The sequence below is a fragment of the Malaya genurostris genome, chromosome 1 (genome assembly GCF_030247185.1).
Source record: "Malaya genurostris strain Urasoe2022 chromosome 1, Malgen_1.1, whole genome shotgun sequence".
NCBI lineage: Eukaryota > Metazoa > Arthropoda > Insecta > Diptera > Culicidae > Malaya > Malaya genurostris.
The window spans coordinates 146,809,357-146,831,921 of record NC_080570.1 but is presented as its reverse complement, the minus strand read 5'-3'; the positions used below and the strand labels follow the sequence as shown (position 1 = coordinate 146,831,921).

The 22,565-nt window shown below is 39.7% G+C and overlaps 1 protein-coding gene across 1 annotated transcript in view; it reads left to right on the top strand.

Moving 5' to 3' along the window:
- The window catches only part of LOC131426126 (dorsal-ventral patterning protein Sog), a 50,340-nt gene extending 32,075 nt beyond the window's left edge, over positions 1-18,265 (top strand). Inside the window, exons 3-8 of the mRNA XM_058588577.1 lie at positions 2,720-2,852; positions 13,200-13,262; positions 13,342-15,162; positions 15,227-15,477; positions 15,572-15,772; positions 15,958-18,265. Of these exons, the coding sequence (XP_058444560.1) occupies positions 2,720-2,852; positions 13,200-13,262; positions 13,342-15,162; positions 15,227-15,477; positions 15,572-15,772; positions 15,958-16,161 (2,673 nt within the window). The 3' untranslated portion in view covers positions 16,162-18,265. The remainder of the gene's footprint in view (positions 1-2,719; positions 2,853-13,199; positions 13,263-13,341; positions 15,163-15,226; positions 15,478-15,571; positions 15,773-15,957) is intronic.
- The last annotated feature ends 4,300 nt before the right edge of the window (positions 18,266-22,565 follow it).

Below are 22,565 nucleotides of genomic sequence, written 5' to 3'. Positions count from 1 at the left end.
TAGGAAGCTTCACTCCATTTAATATACGTAATAAACTATTCATTTTATAATCCAAATCAAACGTTTGAAGATATCTAGTATAGTAAGGTTTCGGTATTCGTTTATGCGGGTTCACGTATGTGAATACACGGAAAATAAAAACTACTTCTTTTTAATCATTTCCTTCATTCGCTCCTTCCATTGTTGTGAAAATACAAAGAGCAAAGCCACCCAACAGCGAAAGTTTCGTTCAATAAGCTAATATAAGGTAAACCGTATCAACCTGAAATTGAGTCAATTTGACTCAAATGTAGAGTAAATATAACTCATCTTTAAGTATTTCTTTGCACGTGTCTTATGGAAACTACCTAGAGCCACTTTACCTAAAATTAGATTATTGAAGGGAATCCCCAAATTGGGTGGAATGTACTAAAAGTTAGGTTTGTTTTGCAGTTCCGTGTATGGCTTCAAGTTGCCATGCATGAGATCTTATCGGCAATCCCTCGGCAATATTTACTGGAATCATCAGCATTCGATCTGCACTTATGAATTTGTTGGGAAATGCAGGAAAATGCCGAAATAATTGATAGAAAACAAAGTGAATTTATCATTTGCACTTGGGACCTTTTCTAATCACTAATAGTACTCTTGTTGTACTATACTATGAATGACAATATGCTGCTAACAGCTCCAACGAGAAGCCTTTTCTAATGCTTATCTAAAAACGGAACTTTTTTGGTAACATATTTGTCTTTGTCTTTCGAATTCAACCAGCCCTCCGCTATGACGTCATGAAACTGTGGCCAGCATCATTCTGCAAAAACCAAAATAATGAAGAAGAATAGCTAACAAAAGATTGGATATTTCAAACTACTTGTTTATTCAGTACCCTTTTCCACACTTCCCCGCAAATTATCGATCAGAATATCATCACTACGATAAGGAAATTAAGATTTTACTCGATTTGAAATGCTCGAATGTTTGTTTACCAGACTCTGAGCGCTCTGATTGCCCACCAAATGCCCCAGATGTTGGCTACGATAGCACTTGCTGAAGCGCCCTATCCTTGCCACCGAGCTGAATTCAACCGATTATACTTTTCAATACTTGGCATCCCTGGTTCGAAGTTTGACATTTACCCAGTCAATATTTTTCGAGCTGCATCGGTCCGAGGAGAGCCGGTTCTTTCCATTGAAGAATTCAAACAGCGTGGTCACCACGAGATAGCGTGATGATGATTCTTTTAACTTAGCCTATATATTTAGTCAGTTTTTTGACGATTTTCCAATTTACTTGAGATTGGACTAAACCAGATGGAAGAATCTGACAAATATAAGTTAAAACAATAATTAACCATGGAAACAAAGAATTTTTCATATTTAAAAACAGCACCCAAGCACACTTCTTCATATTTGATGTTTCATCTTACGATTTCTCCATTCATAATAATTTCATTCATGAGAAAAAATATAATAAACCCGAATATTGTTCAAATCTTCAAGTTAAATTTGAGAATGGCTGAAAAGTTTACTGAATTCTGCAATATAGAACGATTCTTTAAATTGTGCAGTTTGGCCTAGCTGACTACGCGGCGATATCGAAAGAGATTGGTTTATTGATTTTTCACAATGCTGTCACTTTATCGACTAATAAATCACTGCTTTCTTCTGGTACGAGGTTATCCATCTGATGAATGACTGTTTTGCCTGCAATTTAAGCCGACATTCTGGCAGAATTTCATCCGACGGACTTTCAACTGCTCACATTCCGAATCCAGTCCCAATGGGCGAAAAATTTTTTATTCCGAATTCCATGTGGAACTCAGTATGACAACATCTGTATCAATGTGAACTCCAGAGCAACAGCTGATTCCGAATGTGTTTCGCCTGCTACCGATTGGTTCGAAAATGAATGAAAAAAAGTGAACTGAATTGTCAATTCTTTTTCTTCTATGTTCCTGGCTATATCTCGGAATCTTGTCGGATAATGTTGGCAGAATAATTTGGATTCCGAAATAATTTAAATAGCCTTTCCCTTGAAAGAAACATCGGTAGCCAACCGAATCCTGGCTAAATTCTGATAGCTGTCAAACTAGCATTGACCGAACTCGACGTGAACAGTTCAAATGGGCCTAAAAGCCAATGTCAGTTTGTTTCCTTTTTACTTTCGCTTTCTAGTATTTCTTCGTTTTTAGACAAACGCTCGTTATTTATCTAGTGTTGATAGCAAAATGGTACTCTACCGTTTGTCAGTTTTTTTTTTCGCATCCCGTGACCACTTGTCTCACAGGTGGTTCAGTGAGGGTTTTTTTACGAATAGTAGGAAAACTCGTGTATCATTTGACCAAGACTTATAGAAATTCGGAAAACTCCAGAAACCGAAGTCACCCACAACCGGTGCGAAACCGGTTTACACCTACACCTTACCTTTTTCTTCTTGTTATCCTACGACTTTCGCTTCGTTTCTCGAGCCACGTCCGCCCGTACCACTTTGTAGACCATAAAGACCAGGCGCCAGGCTGTAATGTAGGTCTACGCTATTATCTCCCTTTGAAACTGACAATTCTGACAACAAGTCTCTGTTATCGCCAGAGCGTTATCGTGACAGGCTTGTATAAGAAAAGTAATAAGAAAAAGAGTACGGCAGAGAAAAACAAAGCAACCAACACCCCGGACGCAAAACAACAACATTATTACTGACGATGGTCTTCTTTTCTTTCTCTTTTTTTTCTTTTTTACAGGTGCAGAAGAAGCGTCGGATAGTAGCACGTGTCCAGTGTCGTAACATCAAGAACGAGTGTCCGAAACCGACGTGCGATGAGCCCGTCCTGCTTCCGGGAAGATGCTGCAAGAGCTGCCCAGGGGATGCATACAGTAAGTAGAAGTACCATAATTCATCAATTTGCCAATCGATCTCCAATGTGTCAACGTCAACGGGAAGAAGTCGCACTTTACAAGGGTGGCGCCAACGAACGACGCCTTTCCCCTGACGGACTCCGTACAAGGCAAAACTGTTCCGCCAACCGTACGTGTCGATGTGTGCGTATCAAAATGATCTTATCTACAGTTGTGAACTCGCTAATTACCGCTCGGTAGCCGAGATAGTAGCTCGGTGTAGAAATGGCACCAACACAGCGGCAACGAACGGCTGATGAATGGCAACAGGCCATCGCGACGACGGAACACGACAGGCGGAACCAAGAAGGACGCTATTAGACTGTCTCTCTCGCGTCTATATTTATATTTTTTTTGCCTTTTTCAGACTGGTAGTTGCTGCTACCTAGTTGTTTACCAAGAGAATCAAGTATTTGTACGCTGGCAATAAGGCGAGAAACAAATATGTACATGTATAACATAAATATCTTCCCTTGCACACACTCCGAACACCGAGTGACCTTGCCCGGTTGGTGGTGTTGCGCTAATTCGTCATTCCCGACAATAAATCATTGTTTTTTTCTCCGAATGAACCCTTTTTTTGTCATTATTTCTGTCGCCTTGCCAGCAACAATCGGTCCCATCAGGTGCACGTGGTTGACGTTGGCGGACTCCTGTGACAACCTGCCCGGACCGGAAGGTCTTTTCGTGTTATGTGCCGCATGCCAAAAACAAAGCAGGCGGCGACCGACAACGCACCTCGCTCGCATGCCTAAACGTCAAACCGACGCGGAGAAAAGTACCGCGCCGAAAACAGAAAAAAATCAAACGTCCACACTGAGAATGTTTTTTCACACTCGATCCGCATTAATTTCTGTAATCAAAATATTTACCTCCGGGGAGAATATTTTTCATGATCGTTTGAACCGTTCGATTGGAAAATTTATCGAACTGACCGGAGGCGTGTCTGGTTAGCTAATTTTTCGCTTAACAGCTAAGTTGGGTCGATTTTTTTTTTGCCTTCAAGTTATATGTATGTTTTGAAAACAAACCGAACCAGCTAGACGATCAGTGTGGTGCGATCGAAACATCTCTCAACACGTCCTATATCAAAGTTCTTCGGTGCGACAGGTCTTACGCTTTTTCATTTCTTTTTTTCGGGGGAGTACGCACGTTTCCGTTTGCTTTTTTTTTGCGGGCGACAGTCGTAAGGATAATTTTAGATCATAGAATCAAATAGTAGACAGCTAACAACACGAGGAAGACAGCTTTAGGGCCCACTGACTGACTGTTTACCGTGCACCGTTACGATCATAAACACAAAACCGCGATGGTATTGTGTTACCAGTTACGAGCAGCCTCGGTAACTTGAATCTCGAAGTAAGATCAACATCACCAACAAAGTCCTAAACGGAAAACTGCATCTCTGATGAATCAACACACAGCTAATATGGAGAAATCTGTCAAATCGGGCACTGAAAGTATAATCGATTCAATCAATTTTTCAATCACAGCACGCTCCTATAATCGATTTTTTCATTTCAAAAGTCCATGGTAACGAAATTGGTGGCGTGTTGAGGTAAAATTCTTATTGGACAGTAGATCCGACGACACGACCAGGCACTCCGAAGAAAAATCAGTATTAAAAGTGTCCGTTAACAGTTCACCTTCAGTTACCATAAATTGAGCCACCCCTTGGTAATGATAAAAATCATCTTCTGGAGCAACACTGCCCTGGTTGCTATGAGCTTGTTACCAAGACGCTTCAAAAGTTCAAATGAACATAAACATCATAAACACGTATCGTTTTCTTCTCTAACATAAATCATTCAAATTCAACTGACTGTTTCCTCGATTGCAGAAGATGGCTCAAATTCGGTAGGGATCGTCATCCAGCCGGATACCTCAATTAGCAGTTTCGATCCTATCGAAGACTATTGCGTCAGTAATATTTCATTACCGGATCTTTTGGGGACAAGTCTTACATCCATTGGATTGATAACATATGCTATGTAAATAATTTTTTTTTAGCAGTGACCGACAATTTAACACTATCTCTCAGACTTCCAAGCCACTATTCTAAAAGATGAAAACAGAATCCGGTACTTAATTTACCCGTAGGTAATAGCATCAAACATCAACATTATTCAAACGGATAATTTTTTTTTAATTCTCTAGTCAACTTCTGATAAAATCTCGGATTTTAAAGTAATCCAAATTGTGTGCTTTGCGTAATTTCTTTTAGGAAAATAAGCTTTAAAGCATATCAGTTCGAAATGGATATCCGCATAATACCGATTTTTCATATGAGACTGAAATACGAGAACTTTTCTCTTGATAACATGATATAACATTTAAATAATATTGGATGAAAGAGATTAATGATAAAAATTAAGAAATTGAATTAAATACTATTATTACTGGTAATATTATAAATGTTTCTTACAAAATTGTTCATGATAAAACCAACAAATATGTGCAGTAATTGAGATATGGACAAAACTCCTTAACAATAAATTTTCTGGGAGGGTTCTTTGATAAACGGGAGATGATTACCAGACATACAATAACGACCTGTCAATTATTTCTCACGCAATATGGAATTTTTAAATACATACATTTACTTCGATTCCGCATTTCGATCGATGTGAGGTTCAATTCATATATTTCGATCGAGTGTTATTTTTATATGAAAAACTCGAAATCGATCGAAAGACTAAATGAAAATTTCTGATTCGATCGAAATACAGGCTCGCTGTGAATGTATGCATTAAAAGAATTCCAAATTACAATAAAAATTATGTTCAGATCGATATTTACAAAATCTTCTCATTTTATCGGTTGACATATCGGTGGTTTTTCCTCACAAATTGTATTCACCAAATTTAGACGAAATTTGTTTGTTTTTATTACCGAAACCGGTAGCCACGGTGAAGGTAACTGTTATTCGAAAATAACAGTTGTTTAGTCTTGGTGGCCAGTTACATATATTTTTCGAACGATTTCATTTTGACATTACGAATTACTGAGGGGTAGTTAAATTTGTGATACAGTTTTAATATACGAGTGGCAGGTCGTGTCGTCGGTAGATCCGTAAGATTTCGTACTAAGATCTCAAAAGATTGAAGTCTGATATTTGGCAAAATTTCGTTTGAATCTGTCAATTTTCTAGATAACAATAACCATAGATTCACTCGTTTTACAATCAAAGGACAAACAGCCATTGTAGAAAATTGCAAAAGCAGTTTTCTCCGCTATCCGCTAGATGAATCTTCAAGAAGAAAAAAAACATCAGTTTATAACGAAAAATGTGCCAAATAAACAAATATTTCCCCCTTTGAATTTCCGCTCAATGACAACGAATAACTGTTTTTCTAAGTTTGAAAATTGCCTCTTAACAGGTTCAGAGTATAGACATGGCTTCTTTACGAATATTCAAATCTTTTGTAGTCGAAATCGTATTCTGCTACTTCTTCCCAATGTCACCAAGTGCTAACTAGCCAATATAAATTGTAACGAAGTGTCCAATAAACAGGCAATCCTTGCATCATCATCATCATCGAAGCAGGCAAAGCTGTCCAAAACAATCACTAGCAACCAGTTGGCAACGAAATGACACGGCCCGCCTGGTCTGCCGTGTCACCAAAAGTTTTCTCAAATTGGTCGCGACATGGCTGCCGCAATTACGAACGTTGGTGTGTGAAATTCAACAGCACACGCAGTTCGATACACTCGGTCAGTTGCCGAATTCAACTGTTCGGACTTGTCACTCCTAATTCAATCACAGGCCAGTCGCCCAAATGGCGATACTGACAGCGAATTCCGAAACATCGAAAACAAAATACAGTAACGGAAAATCGATTCGCGACGATAATATTCAGTCAACATCGCCCGTGTGACATTCGATGACGAGCACCGAAGTCCCACCGGCCAAAACACATTCCCAATAAATCTTCCGAGATTAGAACCGCGATTTTCGCTCTAGGTTATTGCACGGTGCGCTGGGCCATGAAACGGCGTGTGAAAATGCGCTCGCCGTAGAACCGCAACTACTCTCGTACGGCAGTGGAAAGGAATTTCAGATATTTTAATAGTTCTACTCGTGCAGTACTTTGTCTCCGCCTCCCTCTCCTCCCTGGGCAACGGTGATGAGAGTGATTGCTTGCGGTTCCGTGGGCGTGGGCGTGATTCAATCGTGTCTGACAACCGGTGACGGTATTCGGTACGGTGCAGGTGAAAACAGGTCTCCGCTAGAAGAATAGAACTTTGGTTCCGTCGAATGACTTGCGCCCCGAGAAAACAGAAGAAATTGACATTTTAAGTCACGATGACAGTAAATAGAGACCAAACATCGATGACTGTTACGAATTTTTTTCAATTGCCGTATATTTTCCAATCAATATTGCGTGAGTCGATGGATCGTATTTTGAACATTATAAAATTTGCGAATGTTTACACTTTTCATCGATTGTCACAAATTTAATGTTTCGCCCTTTTCGATTTGTTCACTTCTTTCCGTTATCCCAGTGAATTTCGATGCGCCGCATCGGCCCTATATCGCCCTGTTATTGCATCTGATTCGGAATCCATTTGAAAATCATACAATGACAATGACACAAGACACGAATCACGCGTGATCTGTCACAAACAGTGTTGCCAAAAAGATACCAGCCAAATTATCACCTTTTATATTTTGAGTCCACCAAGATTAAAACAGTTATTTATTCAACCAATTCTGAATACGTACAAGATAGGTCCAGAGCCCCATCAATTCCCGGCAAAATCACTCAAATTTCCATTCACAATGTGAATAATGTGCAGTAATGCATCATAAACAACGTTACTGCGGATTGAATCCATCGAACTCTTCGGTCCAAACGAATAAACTGTTGCGGACAGCGAATGCACAACAGACAACATTCACCAAAACAAAAAAAAAAAACCCTCCCTAAGGCATTCAACTTGAACTTCAGGCACAACACAAAGTTGATTGAAGTCCGAACACTGCTGCTCTCTCACTCTGCACAGCCGGAATCGTCCTGTTCCGTCCGCCGAACCGAAACCGGCACCTATTATGCAATGTCGTTTCGTCACTTGCGCTTACCATGTTGTCACACCTTCTTCTTAGTTTTTGGACTGTGTCCGGCTGTCATCTTTTTTTTTTCGCGTTAACTTCCAAACTCGACACGACACGCAGCGCCCGGCAATCCCCACAATCATCTTCGCGGTTGACGAGTGAAAATAATACATCAAAATCACAACAAAAAAACTTGTGCCAGAAAACGAACGCCACCAGGAAGAAGATTCTAGCATATTTATGTATGTACATCTACACTATCGGCTCGCATGCTGCCTTCTTGGCGCTGTCAGACGCTTTAATTTATTTTCATCAATTTAAATTCTTTTCTGACAAAGTCCAACAGTATGTGCGCCAAAAAAAAAGTTATTACGGTAGGAAGGCGGATAGGAACATGAGCTGAGAGAAACTCAACCCTTGACGCATTGGTCAAGAGTTATCCAAAATATCAGCAGTTCGAAGGCTCTCTCTCTCTCTCTGATGTGACTAAAAACGGTGACTGGCCAGTCACCATCTTCACAGAAACAGGCTGTGGGTCCGATGGTAATTTATGCAACAGCCATCGCCACCGGCTGTCGGCGGCGACTGCGGCTGCGGCTGCGGCGACGACAATTCTTCTTTCAACTGGCGTTGGTGCGGGCGCTCAATTTGGTCAACAATTAAAATTTTCAAAACCCAACCAAAAGGCGATTTCGTTCGTAAGATAAATATTTTATTTTAATCTACTCGGTCCGCGTACTGTTTGCCTTTGCGAAACTGCCCTTTCGATGGTTGATGTCATATACCGATTTCCGAGCCGCCTGACGCGACGACTCCCGGTTCATTTCAATTATGCGTGTTTGTCGAATGCCAAAATTTACACTGTCAACATGCGCATCGCAGTATGTCTTGACTGTTGGAATCCTGACGCGGTGTGACGCAACTGACTGCACGCTGTTGGGGATACGGCGGCTCCAACGCTTCCGAAGTCGGTTTGTGTCGAAACACATTATTTTCCCGGAAATTTGCAATAATTTGCAGTGAAAACAGTCTCGCTTTGTTTACCATCATGGTCTGCCATCAGGGCTGATACTCAGCCTCGGTCGTCAACGTAGACGTCACACGGTGATGCAGATAACGCATTGCATGAAGCCCCTGTAGCTCAGCGATAGTACATCTTGTTTCCACGAACAAAAAAATGTCTTGAAAATTGTTTATCAATATCGCGATTCAGGCATGCACCCTCACAATCAGAGCTCTAGACGATTTGTGGTTCTGGACTTCGATCGAAAGAGCCACAAAAATAAGCAGACTCAGGGAAAGATTCGTCTATAGAAACCTATACCTTCTTCGTTCGAAATGTGATGAAACCGCACCCATTCGGTGGGCCTTGATTTATCTGTGATCTGACTATTCCGAAATTCGCTCCCCGACACCCCGAGAAAGGGACCGCCGCGATGAGAATAGCATTAATTCAGCTGTCAAACTCAAATCCTAGCCTAGGCCGGACGGAATTTTATCGCTCCCTCGATCTTTGGGACGCGACCGTAGATTTTTTTTTGCTGTGCAGGCAGACTCAGAAAATAAATGCAGGACCTTTTGTCGAGATTAGAAAAAACCAAAGTTTACAAATGGTTAGCTTTTGAACTGAACAACAGATGCAAGCGGGGCAAAACGTCATGTATTTGTTTTTCAATTGTACTTCTTATACTCAAATTAAAACAACTGCACGTGCAGAATAAACTGCATTATAAATGGTACTCGTAAGCTATTCACGGTGCAGAACGTTAAAATGTATTCTTTTGATAAAACCCTGCTTACAAATTTTGTGCATATAATAATGGGAAATCGATTCGATTGTCACATTCAATATCATCTATTTCAATCCAAATTTGAGAATCAGTTCAGTAAACTAATTCTACTAAAAGAAGTTGATAGCCCAAGAAGAAATATGAAATGTTGGTTTTATCTACTCAAATTTAGGTTCTATTTACTTAATTGTTTACTTCTCGGTTGATTCACAGTTTCTCTTTGTGATTATAAAGATGTTCTTGTGTTTCACAATTCTGTTTGAAAATCGAATGTTTCGCACATCATTTTATGCAAAGAGTTGAGTGATAAACGTGGAAACCGCTTGGTAATTAATAGAAGAGAAAGTAGACATAGAAAAACTGTCACATGCTCTTACGGCCTTCTGAAAAATCAACCGAGGCTTGTATACAGTCAAACTCAGGTTGAACGTAATTTACCTAAGCCCCAGTTTCATTTTCGGAAGTATAAGTGTATAGTTTTGATTACAGTGCCTAGAACCAAAGTGACGACATCTCATCCGTAATGTTGGCAACAGTTCGAAATATTTAATCCGAAATGTTGGCAGTTTCGTTAGCTTCACAATGTAGTTGACAGGTCGTTTGCCCATTTGCAACAAAGCTGTCATGCCAAACAAACAGCTGTCGTCACTCTAGTTTCGAATAAAACATTCATTGTAAGAAATAATTCAATAATACTGAATTAGTGAGCATTTTCCTGTACTTCACTTGTTCATTTTATCCCATTCAAAGTAGAACTAGCTAGATTGAAGTATGTGCTTAGGCAGAATTTTTATTTCGAAATGTAATGCAAATTATTATCAATCATGCAGAAACCGAAGAAGAAAACATAATCTCTACTCGGAATCCGCCTTATCTAACTCGATTTCAACAGATTTCCGCAACAATCGGCTGGCGACGAAATTTTTTTTCCACTCGGATATGATTCGGAGTTTATTTCGAATCAAATGCAGCTCGATACAGCTCGTCAAAATTTACTGGGACACATTGCACAACGTTTGTCCAGACGCCGCCTGTTATGACTGGCACAATGACGCTAAAATGAAATGTCGAGGCGCTGCTTGTTCAGAGATGATATTTTCAGCCAGAGCTGTCAAATCGGCAGGAAAATTTTGAATTACTTCACCGTTTTCACGATTTCTAACAAAAACGAGCAAATTCATTTGAAAAATCATAGTAGAAGTAGAAGAAAAAGTTTTTACTCTGAGGTGGTAATGTTGTTCTTAGTTCATTGTGCGAAATCTACCGTTTATTCAGAATAGAGCATTAAACTTGGTTTGATACCATTTTTCAAATGCTTGGAAATAACAAATAAAGTATCCAAAATAAATGGTACTCGATCGCAATACATTCTAGTACTCGAGAAATCAACATTACACTGGTTTCTGTTTAAAAAAATGTTGATCCGAAAAAACCTAACCTTACGCAATTTCACACATTTCTGAAGATTTTCAATGTTTAATCGTAGTTTACACTAAAAAAAAGTAGTAGTAATCACTTTGAAATCGATTTTCTTCTACTCCGAGTGTACTTTTATTGCTGATATCTATTTGTACTATTGAATAAACGATAAAAATGTTGCAAATCACTACTGCCGATATTTTTCGAAAAAAACCCTCCTTTTTTTGGTTCCATTTTTCATTGGCAGGTGTCTCTACCGGTAATTCAGTTCCGCGGCAATGTGCCAATTGGCACAATGACGCTAAAATGAAATGTAGAGGCGCTGCTTGTATAGAGATGATACTTTCAGCAAGAGCTGTCAAATCGGTAGGACATTTTTTATTTATTTCACCTTTTTAAGGATTTTGAAAAAGGACAAATTCATTCGAAAAATTACCAAATTTCACACATTTCTAAAGATTATTCAAGTTTAATCGTAATTTACACTAAAAAATGCAGTAGTAATCACTTTGAAATCGATTTTCTTCTACTCCGAGTTTACTTTTATTGCTGATATCTATTTGTGCTATTGAATAAACGAAAAAATCGTTGCAAGTCATAACTGCCGGTATGAACATTTTCTGAAGAACCCTTTTTTTCTTGGTTCCAAAGTTGAAACGAAGACTCTGGAACTGAATACTGATTCTAGACTTTGGAACTAGATTTTTGGAACTGGTTTCTTGAATAGATTTTGTAACTGAATTTAGTTCCTTAATTTTTGCAATCTGTACTAAGAGTCTGAAAAAAAATCAAGATATAAACTTCTGAATTCTGAAACAAAATGTAAGATCTGAACTTCAAACAAGAATTTTTCTAACTGACTTCTGAATTAGAATGTATTTCCTGAAATCAGTTGCTAAATTTACTTTCTGAATTCAGTTTCCGAATTTAGTTTCTAAGCGGGTTTCTAAATTCAGAAAATAATTCAGATTAAGCATGCTAGAACTGAACTCGGATCTTGGGCTCTGAAACTGAATTCAATGCCTTAATTCAGAATCGAAATTCATGCTTCGGAATCCGGATTCCGTGAAGTGAGTTTCATAATTCTAGAACTAAATTCATGAACTGAGTTCTTGATCTGGATTCCGAACCTGAATTTTGCAACTGGATTCGGAACCAGTCGCAGGTTCTGTTTCTTCAATTCAGCTCCAGTCATACTTTAGTATAAATGCACCGTACTCAATTCTGGAAGTGAAACAGTAAAAGTTGAAAAATTAACACAATCAAGCAGTTCGTACGAAACGACGAAATTGATATGCTGACATTACCCACCCGCATTTTCGTTTTCAGATGTCGCCTTGAATTCATTCTTTCGATTGTTGTCATTGTCAGAAAGCAAAGAGCAAAATCACCCAATGGCGGGAGTACGGGAAGTTGAAACAAAAACTCTCAACGGTTTGTGAAAAACCAACATGCCGTTAAGTACCGTTTTATATGGAATATTACTTTATGTTTAATTTGACAGGTCGTCTGTTCGTTCAGAAAGATACTGACAAAAACTGTTTATCTTTCGAACAGTCACTCTAATCGTTTCTAGAAGTAGAACTCTGACTAGGCCTACTAGATCATGATTGGCAAACAAGCATCCATCAAGGTTTTGACGGAATCAATTTCCAATTTACCCCTTCGTTGCGGCGCTTGCGTCTTTTATGCGAACGGGATGCGGTAAACATCACGGTTATCAGTGCGCTAGGATCGGTGGTATTTTTAGCGCCAACTGTTGTCTGAAACAGCGAGAATAAACTGATTCAGAAAGAAAAAAAAACATCAACCAGTCGTCGCCACCGATGTTTGCCTGTGCAAATTCTCGCGCGGGCACACACACACGCACACATACAATCGCGAAAAACGTGGCACATCTCGTCCATCCTTCGGACTGGGGGGAGATGATAATAGTTATGACGCCGGCTAGTTCACGTAATCATTCTCCCGTGTGATATTTACTATAGGCAATCGTGCCAGCCGAGATTATATTAAGTAACATAATTCATTTTTTTTCTTTTCTTTTCCTTTCTATTTCAGGTCCTGGCATCGTACATGATCTTCCACAGGCAGTGATGCCCGAAGAAGAAGAGCGAAGCAAACGTAAGTGTCTTTGAGCGAAAATCCCAATCAAAAAGGGTTCAAATTTTTAACGTCCAAATTGCTTTCCTTTCGTTTGTAGATTTTGCCGCCCTTCTTACCGGACGTACCTCGTCGATACTGAAACGGGACGACATGAAATCCATGTACTCGACCATCAACCCGCTGAATATCGTCGCTACCGGACGGTTCACGTTCCACAAAAAGAACCTGTACTACAGTTTCTACATTTCGGAAAAAGCCCCACGCCCCCGATCGATACAGTTCGTTGACAGTCAGGGTAACATTCTGGAGGAACATCCACTGGTCATTCCGGCCGAAGGTCCCTTCAGTGTTTACCAAAATGCGACCGGAAAGATTTGCGGTGTTTGGCGTCGCGTAGCTCGTGACTATCGGCGGCTGTTGCGTGACGACATGATGAACGTCGTGCTGCTTTGGGGTGGCAAATATCAAGCCGAACTGGCAATTGCCGGACCGATTGGAAAGTATCCAGCCTTACCGCAAGAACTGTTCAGTTCCCTGCTCGAACCGGCACCAGGAACTAATCCGGAACAAATGAACGGCGCTGGTGGTACTGCGATAGTATCTACCAAAAGTGGCGTCACGTCCTCCATCTATCTGACTCTGGTGCTGAACGGTGTGTTTTCACCAGACGATATCGCAGATGTTCCACTGAATATCCGTTTGGAAATGCAAAACAAGGAGAAGATCATCCTAGAGGACACGCAACGTGTTAAGAAACCGGCCCACGACATCAACATTATTGAAGTTTCGTCCCCTCTGTCCGTGAATGATCTACGGCTGTTGACCAGAGGAAAGCTAACCGTGGTTGTCGAATCGAAACGGAAACCCGATGCTCTACGTATTCAAGGTACCATCCAGACGCGTGTGGCATGTGAGGTATTCCAAACTCTGCTAGCTTCCCACAATCCGGAGTCTCGCACCGACAGTAGCGGTTTGGCGTGGATGTATCTGAATAAGGAAGGATCGTTGATGTACAACATCCAAACGCACAATCTGCACATGAACTACAATCCGGTCATAACGCTGATAGACGACAGCGCTAAACGTAAAGCGGACATCGAGAACCTCAGCTTCAACTCCGATCACGTTTCCGGGACCGTCGACAGAATGGGACCCCGTGTTCTTGAGCCACTTTATTCCGGCGATTTGGCTATCAACGTGGCGAACGATTTGAATCTCAATCTCATCCATGGCAAGTTCGTCGCTCGTCCCGTGGCCGACGCTCGCGATTCCAATGCCCCGGTATTACTGAAGCGCATCGGAAACTCGATTGCTCCTCCGCATTCCGTCGGTATGGCCTGGGTGGCTGTCGATAACGAGTGTAACCTACACTACGAAGTGACGCTAGCGGGAGTTCCAAGTGCCTATCATCCGGTTCAACTGTATCTGGAAGAACTACCGATCGAAGCACCGAACGCTCCGATTAGCCGTACTCTACTGGAAGACTTCAACGGTAACTATCTGGAGGGATTCGTCCTGGCCATGTCCTCAACCGAGCTAGCCAAGCTGGAAACCAGTGTTATTTACTTGGAAATACGATCGAAATCCAAAGACGAACCCATCCTGAAAGCGAAACTGAAATCAACCAAAATACCGAACCACTGCACGGGCAATCAGCACCACGACAATGACGTGCAGAACAATTCCGTCATTTCGACGTTACCCAACGACAACCGTATCCCGATGGGAGAAACGAAATGCTATCACTCTTCCCGCTTCTACGACGAAGGAGATCAATGGCACAGCGCACTGGAATCCTGTACCATGTGTTCGTGCGTACACAAGCGCGTCAAGTGCGAACCGGTTCGCTGCCCTCCGCTGAAGTGTCGGAAAGAGGATATTATCCAGAAGAAAGGCGACTGCTGTCCGACCTGTGCAGGTAAAACTATTCGAACCAAGCTTCCTTTAATCCAAATGCTAATCTTTTTTTTATTTCCCAACAGTCTCGAAATACCCGGACGACACCAGACCGGCCGTACCGCACGGCTGTAAGCTGGGAGATCAATTCTACGAAGCCGGTTCCACGTGGCATCCGTATCTGCCGCCGAACGGTTACGACACTTGTACCGTGTGCACTTGCGATGCTCTCTCGTTGGACATCAGCTGCCCCCGAACGCAATGTCCACCGTTGAACTGCAGCGAAAAAGTCGCCTACCGGCCGGACAAAAAGGCCTGCTGCAAAATATGCCCCCAGGTAGGTTACCGGCCAACTTGAAAGCTACTTCCTGTCACTGCTCGGTTGTAATTTTAATCTAATTTTGATTTTGTTTTTTCTTTTCGAACCATAGATTAAAGTACGCACATCCCGTCCGGGCAGTTCCGACGAAATGGGCGACCAGGGAAGCAGCAGCGGTACACTGAAATCGACGCAGACAATCCTCGCAAACGGTGGCTGCACCTACAATGCCAACATCTACGAGAACGGCCAGGAGTTCCATCCGATTCTCGCGACGCACGGCGAACAGAAGTGCGTCAAGTGTTCCTGCAAGGTGAGCAACTGAAAAAAAAGATACAGCTTACTTGATCTGATCTGCAGGGTTGTGCGCTTTCGAATTTTGACAGCTCTTTCGGGTTCTCTTCTACCCTGCAGGAATTTTCTTTACCAATTCTACTACAATTTCCGTTGTGATTTTCAAATTACTTACCGACCTTTTCTTCTTCTTATCTTACATAGGATGGTAACATCAAATGCGAACGGAAACGGTGCATCCGGTCGGCGTGCAGTCGACAGCACACCCGACGGAATACCGTGGTGGACGAGTGCTGTCAGTGTCAGAAAACTGGCCGCCATCCACACAGACGACGACAGCAGCAGCAGCAGCACCAGAGCCAGAGCCAGAGCCAGCGACAGCAGACGGCCATATCTGTAAGAAGTTGAATTGATTAGGTTTCGGCGTTTTTCTTTTTCAAATATTTTTGAATGTACTATCATACTATTGGATAGTGCCTACAAGAGTAGATGGGACCGAAAGATTGATCAGTGATAAAGTTTAGTGTGCCAACGTATTGTTTTTTTTTTTAATTTTTTTTATTGTTTTGTAAGTGTGAGAGAACACATGGATTCTCATGTCCGGGACAGTGCGAGTGTTTGTATTTATTACAATGTGTAACTTCATAGCAGTATCAGAATCGGGGGGAATCTACGCTCGGAAGCATACTGGGTTTTTTTTCTGGGGCCGCGTAGATTAGCTGTTTTTTTTTTTGGAACGCGAAAATCATTAGCATTAAGGTTACGAACGCATATCTAAACTTCAGTGTAGGTTATAAGCTGGATTTTTTTGGAGGAAAAATTAGGGAAAATCAAACGATTTTGGCAACGTATTTGTTTTACTGTTCACAAACCAAATCTTTATGAAAATTCAATGCAGGGTATTTAGAGAGAGACCGGGAGAACAGAAATAATTGGAAATTTCTTATTTTAAAGAAACAATTCCAGTTGAAATAATTTTTGTATCAGAGAACAATATTTATATTTTTACAAATAGTCCTATAGGTTTACTACACACTAGATAATCTTTAAGTAAACATATTTATTCTAAAGATAGTTCTACTACTGATCAGAGAAGCAGTAAAAAAAAAGAATAGATCATTCGCATTTAAACTACTACAAACTAAGAGCAGAACTAAAACATAAACAATAGGAAAGTTGTAAATGCTTTTTAATCTAAAACCACACATAAATGCTAAATTTGAGATTATTTAAAGGATTGATAGCAATAAACATCAGATTGCAGAGTCTAATCTGGATTAGAGTGTAGAAGCCAACTTTGTTTTTTGTATAGACATTTATTATCCAGTAATTTTTACTTCAAAGCATTGAAAAGTAAACCATAAAACGTAACCAATGCACAAAGAGATGTTTTTTTAAAATTTGTCCCTCGAAAAGAAAAAAAAACAGAACAAAGATGAAAAAACCAGGGCTTTGAAGTTGGTGTATTGATTTTGATACAAAACAGAACAAGCGAAACCCGTTATTATTCGAGCGATCATACCAACTTTCTCTCTCTCTCCCTCCCTCTCCTGGAACGTGTAAAGGAACGAGGAATGATCTTTTCCGACACCAAAACGGAGTGAAGCGCCTAACAACACTACAGTCATCAGGGAAACTGTGTTTTGGGAGTAATATTGTTTCTAGAAAGACAATCTAGTCACGTGCGTTAGCGCTACCCACAAATGAAATCAATTTTGTAGAACTCAAACCAAGCTCTGCGGAGAAAAACTCTGCGAATGGCACACACCCAAACAAACATACAACTAAAACGGATGATAACAGCCGGCATTTGCGTCGGAGTATCAAGAAGAGAAACATTTGCAAACTAGAGAGAAAGAAGAGAAGAAAAAAAACCGTAGAAACTTAATCAATTCACAACACACATTTTGCGATTGCTTTTTTTCTGCTAAAGCAATACAGACAAACTTAGGTCGACAAGAAAAAGCAACAACTCTTGAAAATGTTTTTTTCCTGTTACCACGTACCAAAGAAGACTGATATATTAAATCTTGAAAGAAAACATAAAAACAAAGTTGTAACAAATTTGCTGATATAAAAACAAAAAAAAATTGAAACCATTTTTTTTGGCGCTTAGAAAGAACAATCTGTCGAAAGCAAGCAACACATACAAACATACATACATACATGCTAGTAATATTTGTGACTATTTTTCCAAACTAGTATACTACCTTTGATACTTAACACATGCGAAGCGGACGCTTCGAACGGGAGCAGAGTCCCCTACTCATCGATTCATTTCTCGGCGGTATACACATTATGTAATACAGTATTTTTTAACAATTAGCATTGTTATTCCTTTCTTTTTTCTTTTTTTTTTTTGTCACACAACTCAGTTTGTTTTTCGCCAGAAGCTAAAAGTCCTAACCGCACTTGAATTACATTTTGAGTTTGTTTTTTTTTTCGTTGTATATTACAAAGACGGACAATGCCAGGCATTACCGGAAGAGAAAGTAAAAGAAAAAAAAACAAACATCAGCAAACCGGAATGATCAGAGAGAGGAAATCCAAGCATGCCATAAGTTTGTTTTATGTTGATAAATTATTATAAAACTATATAGTTCTAGTTGTAACCAATCGTAGTAGCCTAACGACAGAAGAGTTGCATTGTGGTATAGGAGGAAGGCACAGGAAGCGAAAGCTGTTTTTTGTATGGCCCTAGTCCTAGAATCCGCTAGAGTCGGAAAATAGCTCGAAAACAGTCAACAGTGTAGCTGGCAGGATTGTCCGATGCGAACGAAACATTAGCTAGGACAATACGACAAGGCAATGAAGAAAGCACCCCAGATTAAGGAAGAAAAGAAACATAAAAACAACATGTACGATGTCCATGAAACGAAGATAAGAGTCAAAAGTGGCGTGAAATAAAGAAAGAAGAAAAAACGATACGAAGTTGTGGGAAGTAATTTAACTATTCAATGAAAGAAAAGTCCGGTCTAATGTGTTCTCCAAAAATGATAGTTCGACAAGTTTTGATCGCAGTTTTCGTACGCAAATTCTTTCCGTGTCCGCCCTCTAGGAAAATAACTTCCAACGGATGCCCTCCGTAGGTCCGATGAATGTCATATAAATTGTCCAACGTTACGGGACTCAACATACGACCAACAAGATCTAATCGCTTTCTCAGTGAGGTGCAACAGAAGCGTTTCAAAGCTGTTCAATACTTTCTTCTTCCTTTCTGGTTGGCGTCACCTTGAGATGACGCCGAATTGATGGCACAGCAACTAAGGCTATATTGCCAGTTAATTTTCGTTTATAGTCCAGTGGACTTTCTTTTCACTTGACTACAAGCGAAAATCTCGCTGTGTGGCTGCGTCGAATCGTCAAAGTACGGCTGAAAATCCTTTCTTTCTTGCGAAATACTCGAATTTTCCCCGGACTAACACGATGCAACGTGCTCACCCGTTGAGAGTTTCACCGGAAGTGCTGTTCAATACACAAAAGCTCTCTCCTGGAATTCTGTAAAGTTAGAGAAGACAAACAATGATTTCAAATACCGACCAACACCCAAATCACAAATTTTAACGTCGAGTTACTGTTAGCTACTGTCAAACAGAGACAGACACTGACAGTCATTTGAAGGTTTATGCCGTTTTTCATTGAAAAACACTGGTGGCGTGGATTGCTCTGATTTTGCACTTTCGAGCAGAAATGCAATATTTTGACGGTGTTTCATTGCCATTTCTGCTCCAAAGTGCAAAACCAGAGCAATCCACGCCACCAGTGTTTCTCAATGAAAAACGCCATTAAATATAAAACACCGAATAGGCACTTATTTTGAGTCATTTTGATGATACACAGCGCCATTGAATTGCAGTGGTGAGTAGGAGGAACGATCGGCCGTAGTCAACCTGAAACTTTAAAACTTGACCAGAGTTGCCAATGTTCCAGATGTATCTGACATTTGACAGATTTTTCTCATTTCGACCGATACTCTAACAAACCAGAACTTTTGCTAGATTTTGTTGATTTCACCAGATTTTCAGATTTTCTGCATATGAAATGCCAGATTTCTCAATTTTATTTGAAGAGACTAGGAACAAATGGTTTTAAAATCGTCAAACAAGTAGAAAATAACGAAAATAAATTCCAGTATAGACATTGCGCTAGAGCATAATTACAAAGTTTCGCTTAAGTGGAATCAAACGTTACGTCTGTGTGAAGCTTCCAGTTGCTATGCACGAGGTCTCAATTTATTAACGATTCGAGAACGAGATGTTAAGAAGCAAATAGAATTTATTTTTGTAACATAGATATGCCAGATACAAGCAAAGAAAAAAGAGTTAAAATAAATTTTGAAATTGGTAGTCGGAATCGGATAAAATACATCAAGTTTGTTTATTTTAATTTGAATTTTTGTTTATTAAATTAATTTTGGTCTTCTTTTAGCTTATCTATTCCCGATACTTTCGGAAACGGAAATCGGTGTAACCGAAGTCAGTTAAATTCGCCTGATGGATTGTTAACTATTACATTTAATTCCGGGATTAAGAGTGCGTTCCATGTTTGGGTGATTAAAAAACAAGCAGTTTTTATGGGACTTAAGACCATTTATTTGAATGTTAGACGAAATCGAAATTATATAAGTTCTTAATGTTTTATGGCATTTATAGAGAGTCGCACTGAAGTTATATAAGGTGAAATTAATGCAGGTATATTATATTATATTATACAAAAGTGCAAATAACTGGACAATTCATACTTCGTTCTTAGATTTTTTTTACAGTGACACTATTGTGGAATCACGAAGCATTATAACTTTACATTATTTCAGTTTTAAAAATTCGCGTAAAATTTGATTAAATGCAGCGGAGTTACACATGTTTTTACAATGCTATTATAAAGGGCGATTATCAGACTCTTTTAGTTATTATTAAAATTTCGATGTTCCAAAATATAGCATTGAATGTCGATATATAGCACGGCAGAAGGTTGTTGTGAAATAATGCTCAGTTACATTTTGAATGCAAATTTAATGCACATTGCTTTAAAGTATGTAGGATTAGTGTAATTATACATTAACAATGTAAAAATAGAGTTGTAAATGTGAAGTGATATAATGCATATGGTTACTTGGGGTCTAGACCACTTTTGAATATTTCTAGTAACATTAAACACCAATTTTATCGATCACCTTGGATTGCCATTCCCAGGTATGAAGATGAACGGCCCAACAGCAATCAAAACATTTCATTTGAATAACGTTGTACAGGATACTAGCATAAATCAAACAAACATAGATTTCCCAGTGTAATAGTAATGTAGTTGAGCAACCCGTGACAGCAAAAGCACCGTCTGGTGGAGAATGGGTGCGTAAATGCTCCTAAAATGCATGCATAAAGTTGCCTGCGCATTTAACAAAACCACAGTAGCTAATGGAAAAAAATACACCCGTTTCTCACTAGAGGTGTTGTTAGTGTCACCGTACAGTGGGAAATCTATGTTTATTTGATTCATGATACTAGCTACTGTTTTCGATCTGCTACTGACTAGTGCTTAATAAAGGCTAAATAACAAGTTGCCTCGTTGTTAGGCTCAGTAGTGTCACGATATTTTTGACGATATTCACGAATGGTTAACATTACTGACGGATTATGTTTTCTGGTAACACTATTTCGAAGCGTTCTCGAAACACTTAGTTAAAATGTTACTGGATATTTTTTGTCTGTCGTGTTCATGAATTGTTTCTAGCAAACTATAAAATTCAGATAATAATGTTACCGAAAATAAAATTAACAAAATTCCCATTACGTTTTGTGAAAAGGAAAAGTCTACGGAGACTTTTAGAGAAGGGGGGAGGGGGTATTTGGAAAAAGCCACGAAAGTCTAAGAGGGAAAAGGGGGGGTTAAAAATTACCAAATTTTTGTCTACGTGGTTTACGCACGGTCCTTAAACTGTCAAATGTTATTTGAATGAAGGTTTTGCTGTAACGGGGAGATGTGTTCTTACAGCTCTCAACAAGCCATAGCAATATGCAACGAATATTTAATGAAAAAATATTCCATGCTGAATATTATTCATTATAGACTTATTTTTCATCCAGCTGGTTGATTTACTCTCATTCACTATTTCGATTAAACCCAATTAAAATCACCATCGCTAATTCTGCGCTCTTGCAAATTATGTTTATAATATTCAAGGTATACTAAGAATTCTTACCCTCTATTAACTTGACACGAATTAAATAAGTGATATGCAATAGTTTATGTGGCCCAAAGTCATCATTAACAGCAGTTAGCAGTCGAAACTTACAACTTTAATTTGCCCGTTAAAAGTCAATCATCAGTCTGTTGGCGTAAAATGAATTTCTGCTCCTCAGAAGCGTACTTTGCAAATAAGACCGATCGTTGCAAACGATTCCGAAATTTATTAAGGCCAGTAACTTGTAGTGATTTCTAGGATTATCGAAATTAATTATTCATACCAACTAACGGCAATTCATACTGACTAACGGCAACGGAACTAGTGATTCGAAAAAAAAGACAAACCAAAATCGGAAAACAAATTTAATACTGAAGATTTATATCGAGAAAATTTAAACCTCACAACCGCAACTTTTCCAAAATTAACCTCACAACTGGCAACATTTCCCACTCGTTTTGACGTTTGGGAAAATGAATCGTTCGTCACTTGAGGTTCACCATCTCACTCACCATGGAATGAACCTGTCACGTCACCCGAGTCGGCTCCTAGAATAGAGTGACTACAGTCACGTGACAGCGAGGTGAGATTTGTCGAGTCACCTCACTCGACTCGCAGAATTAGGGCCAAT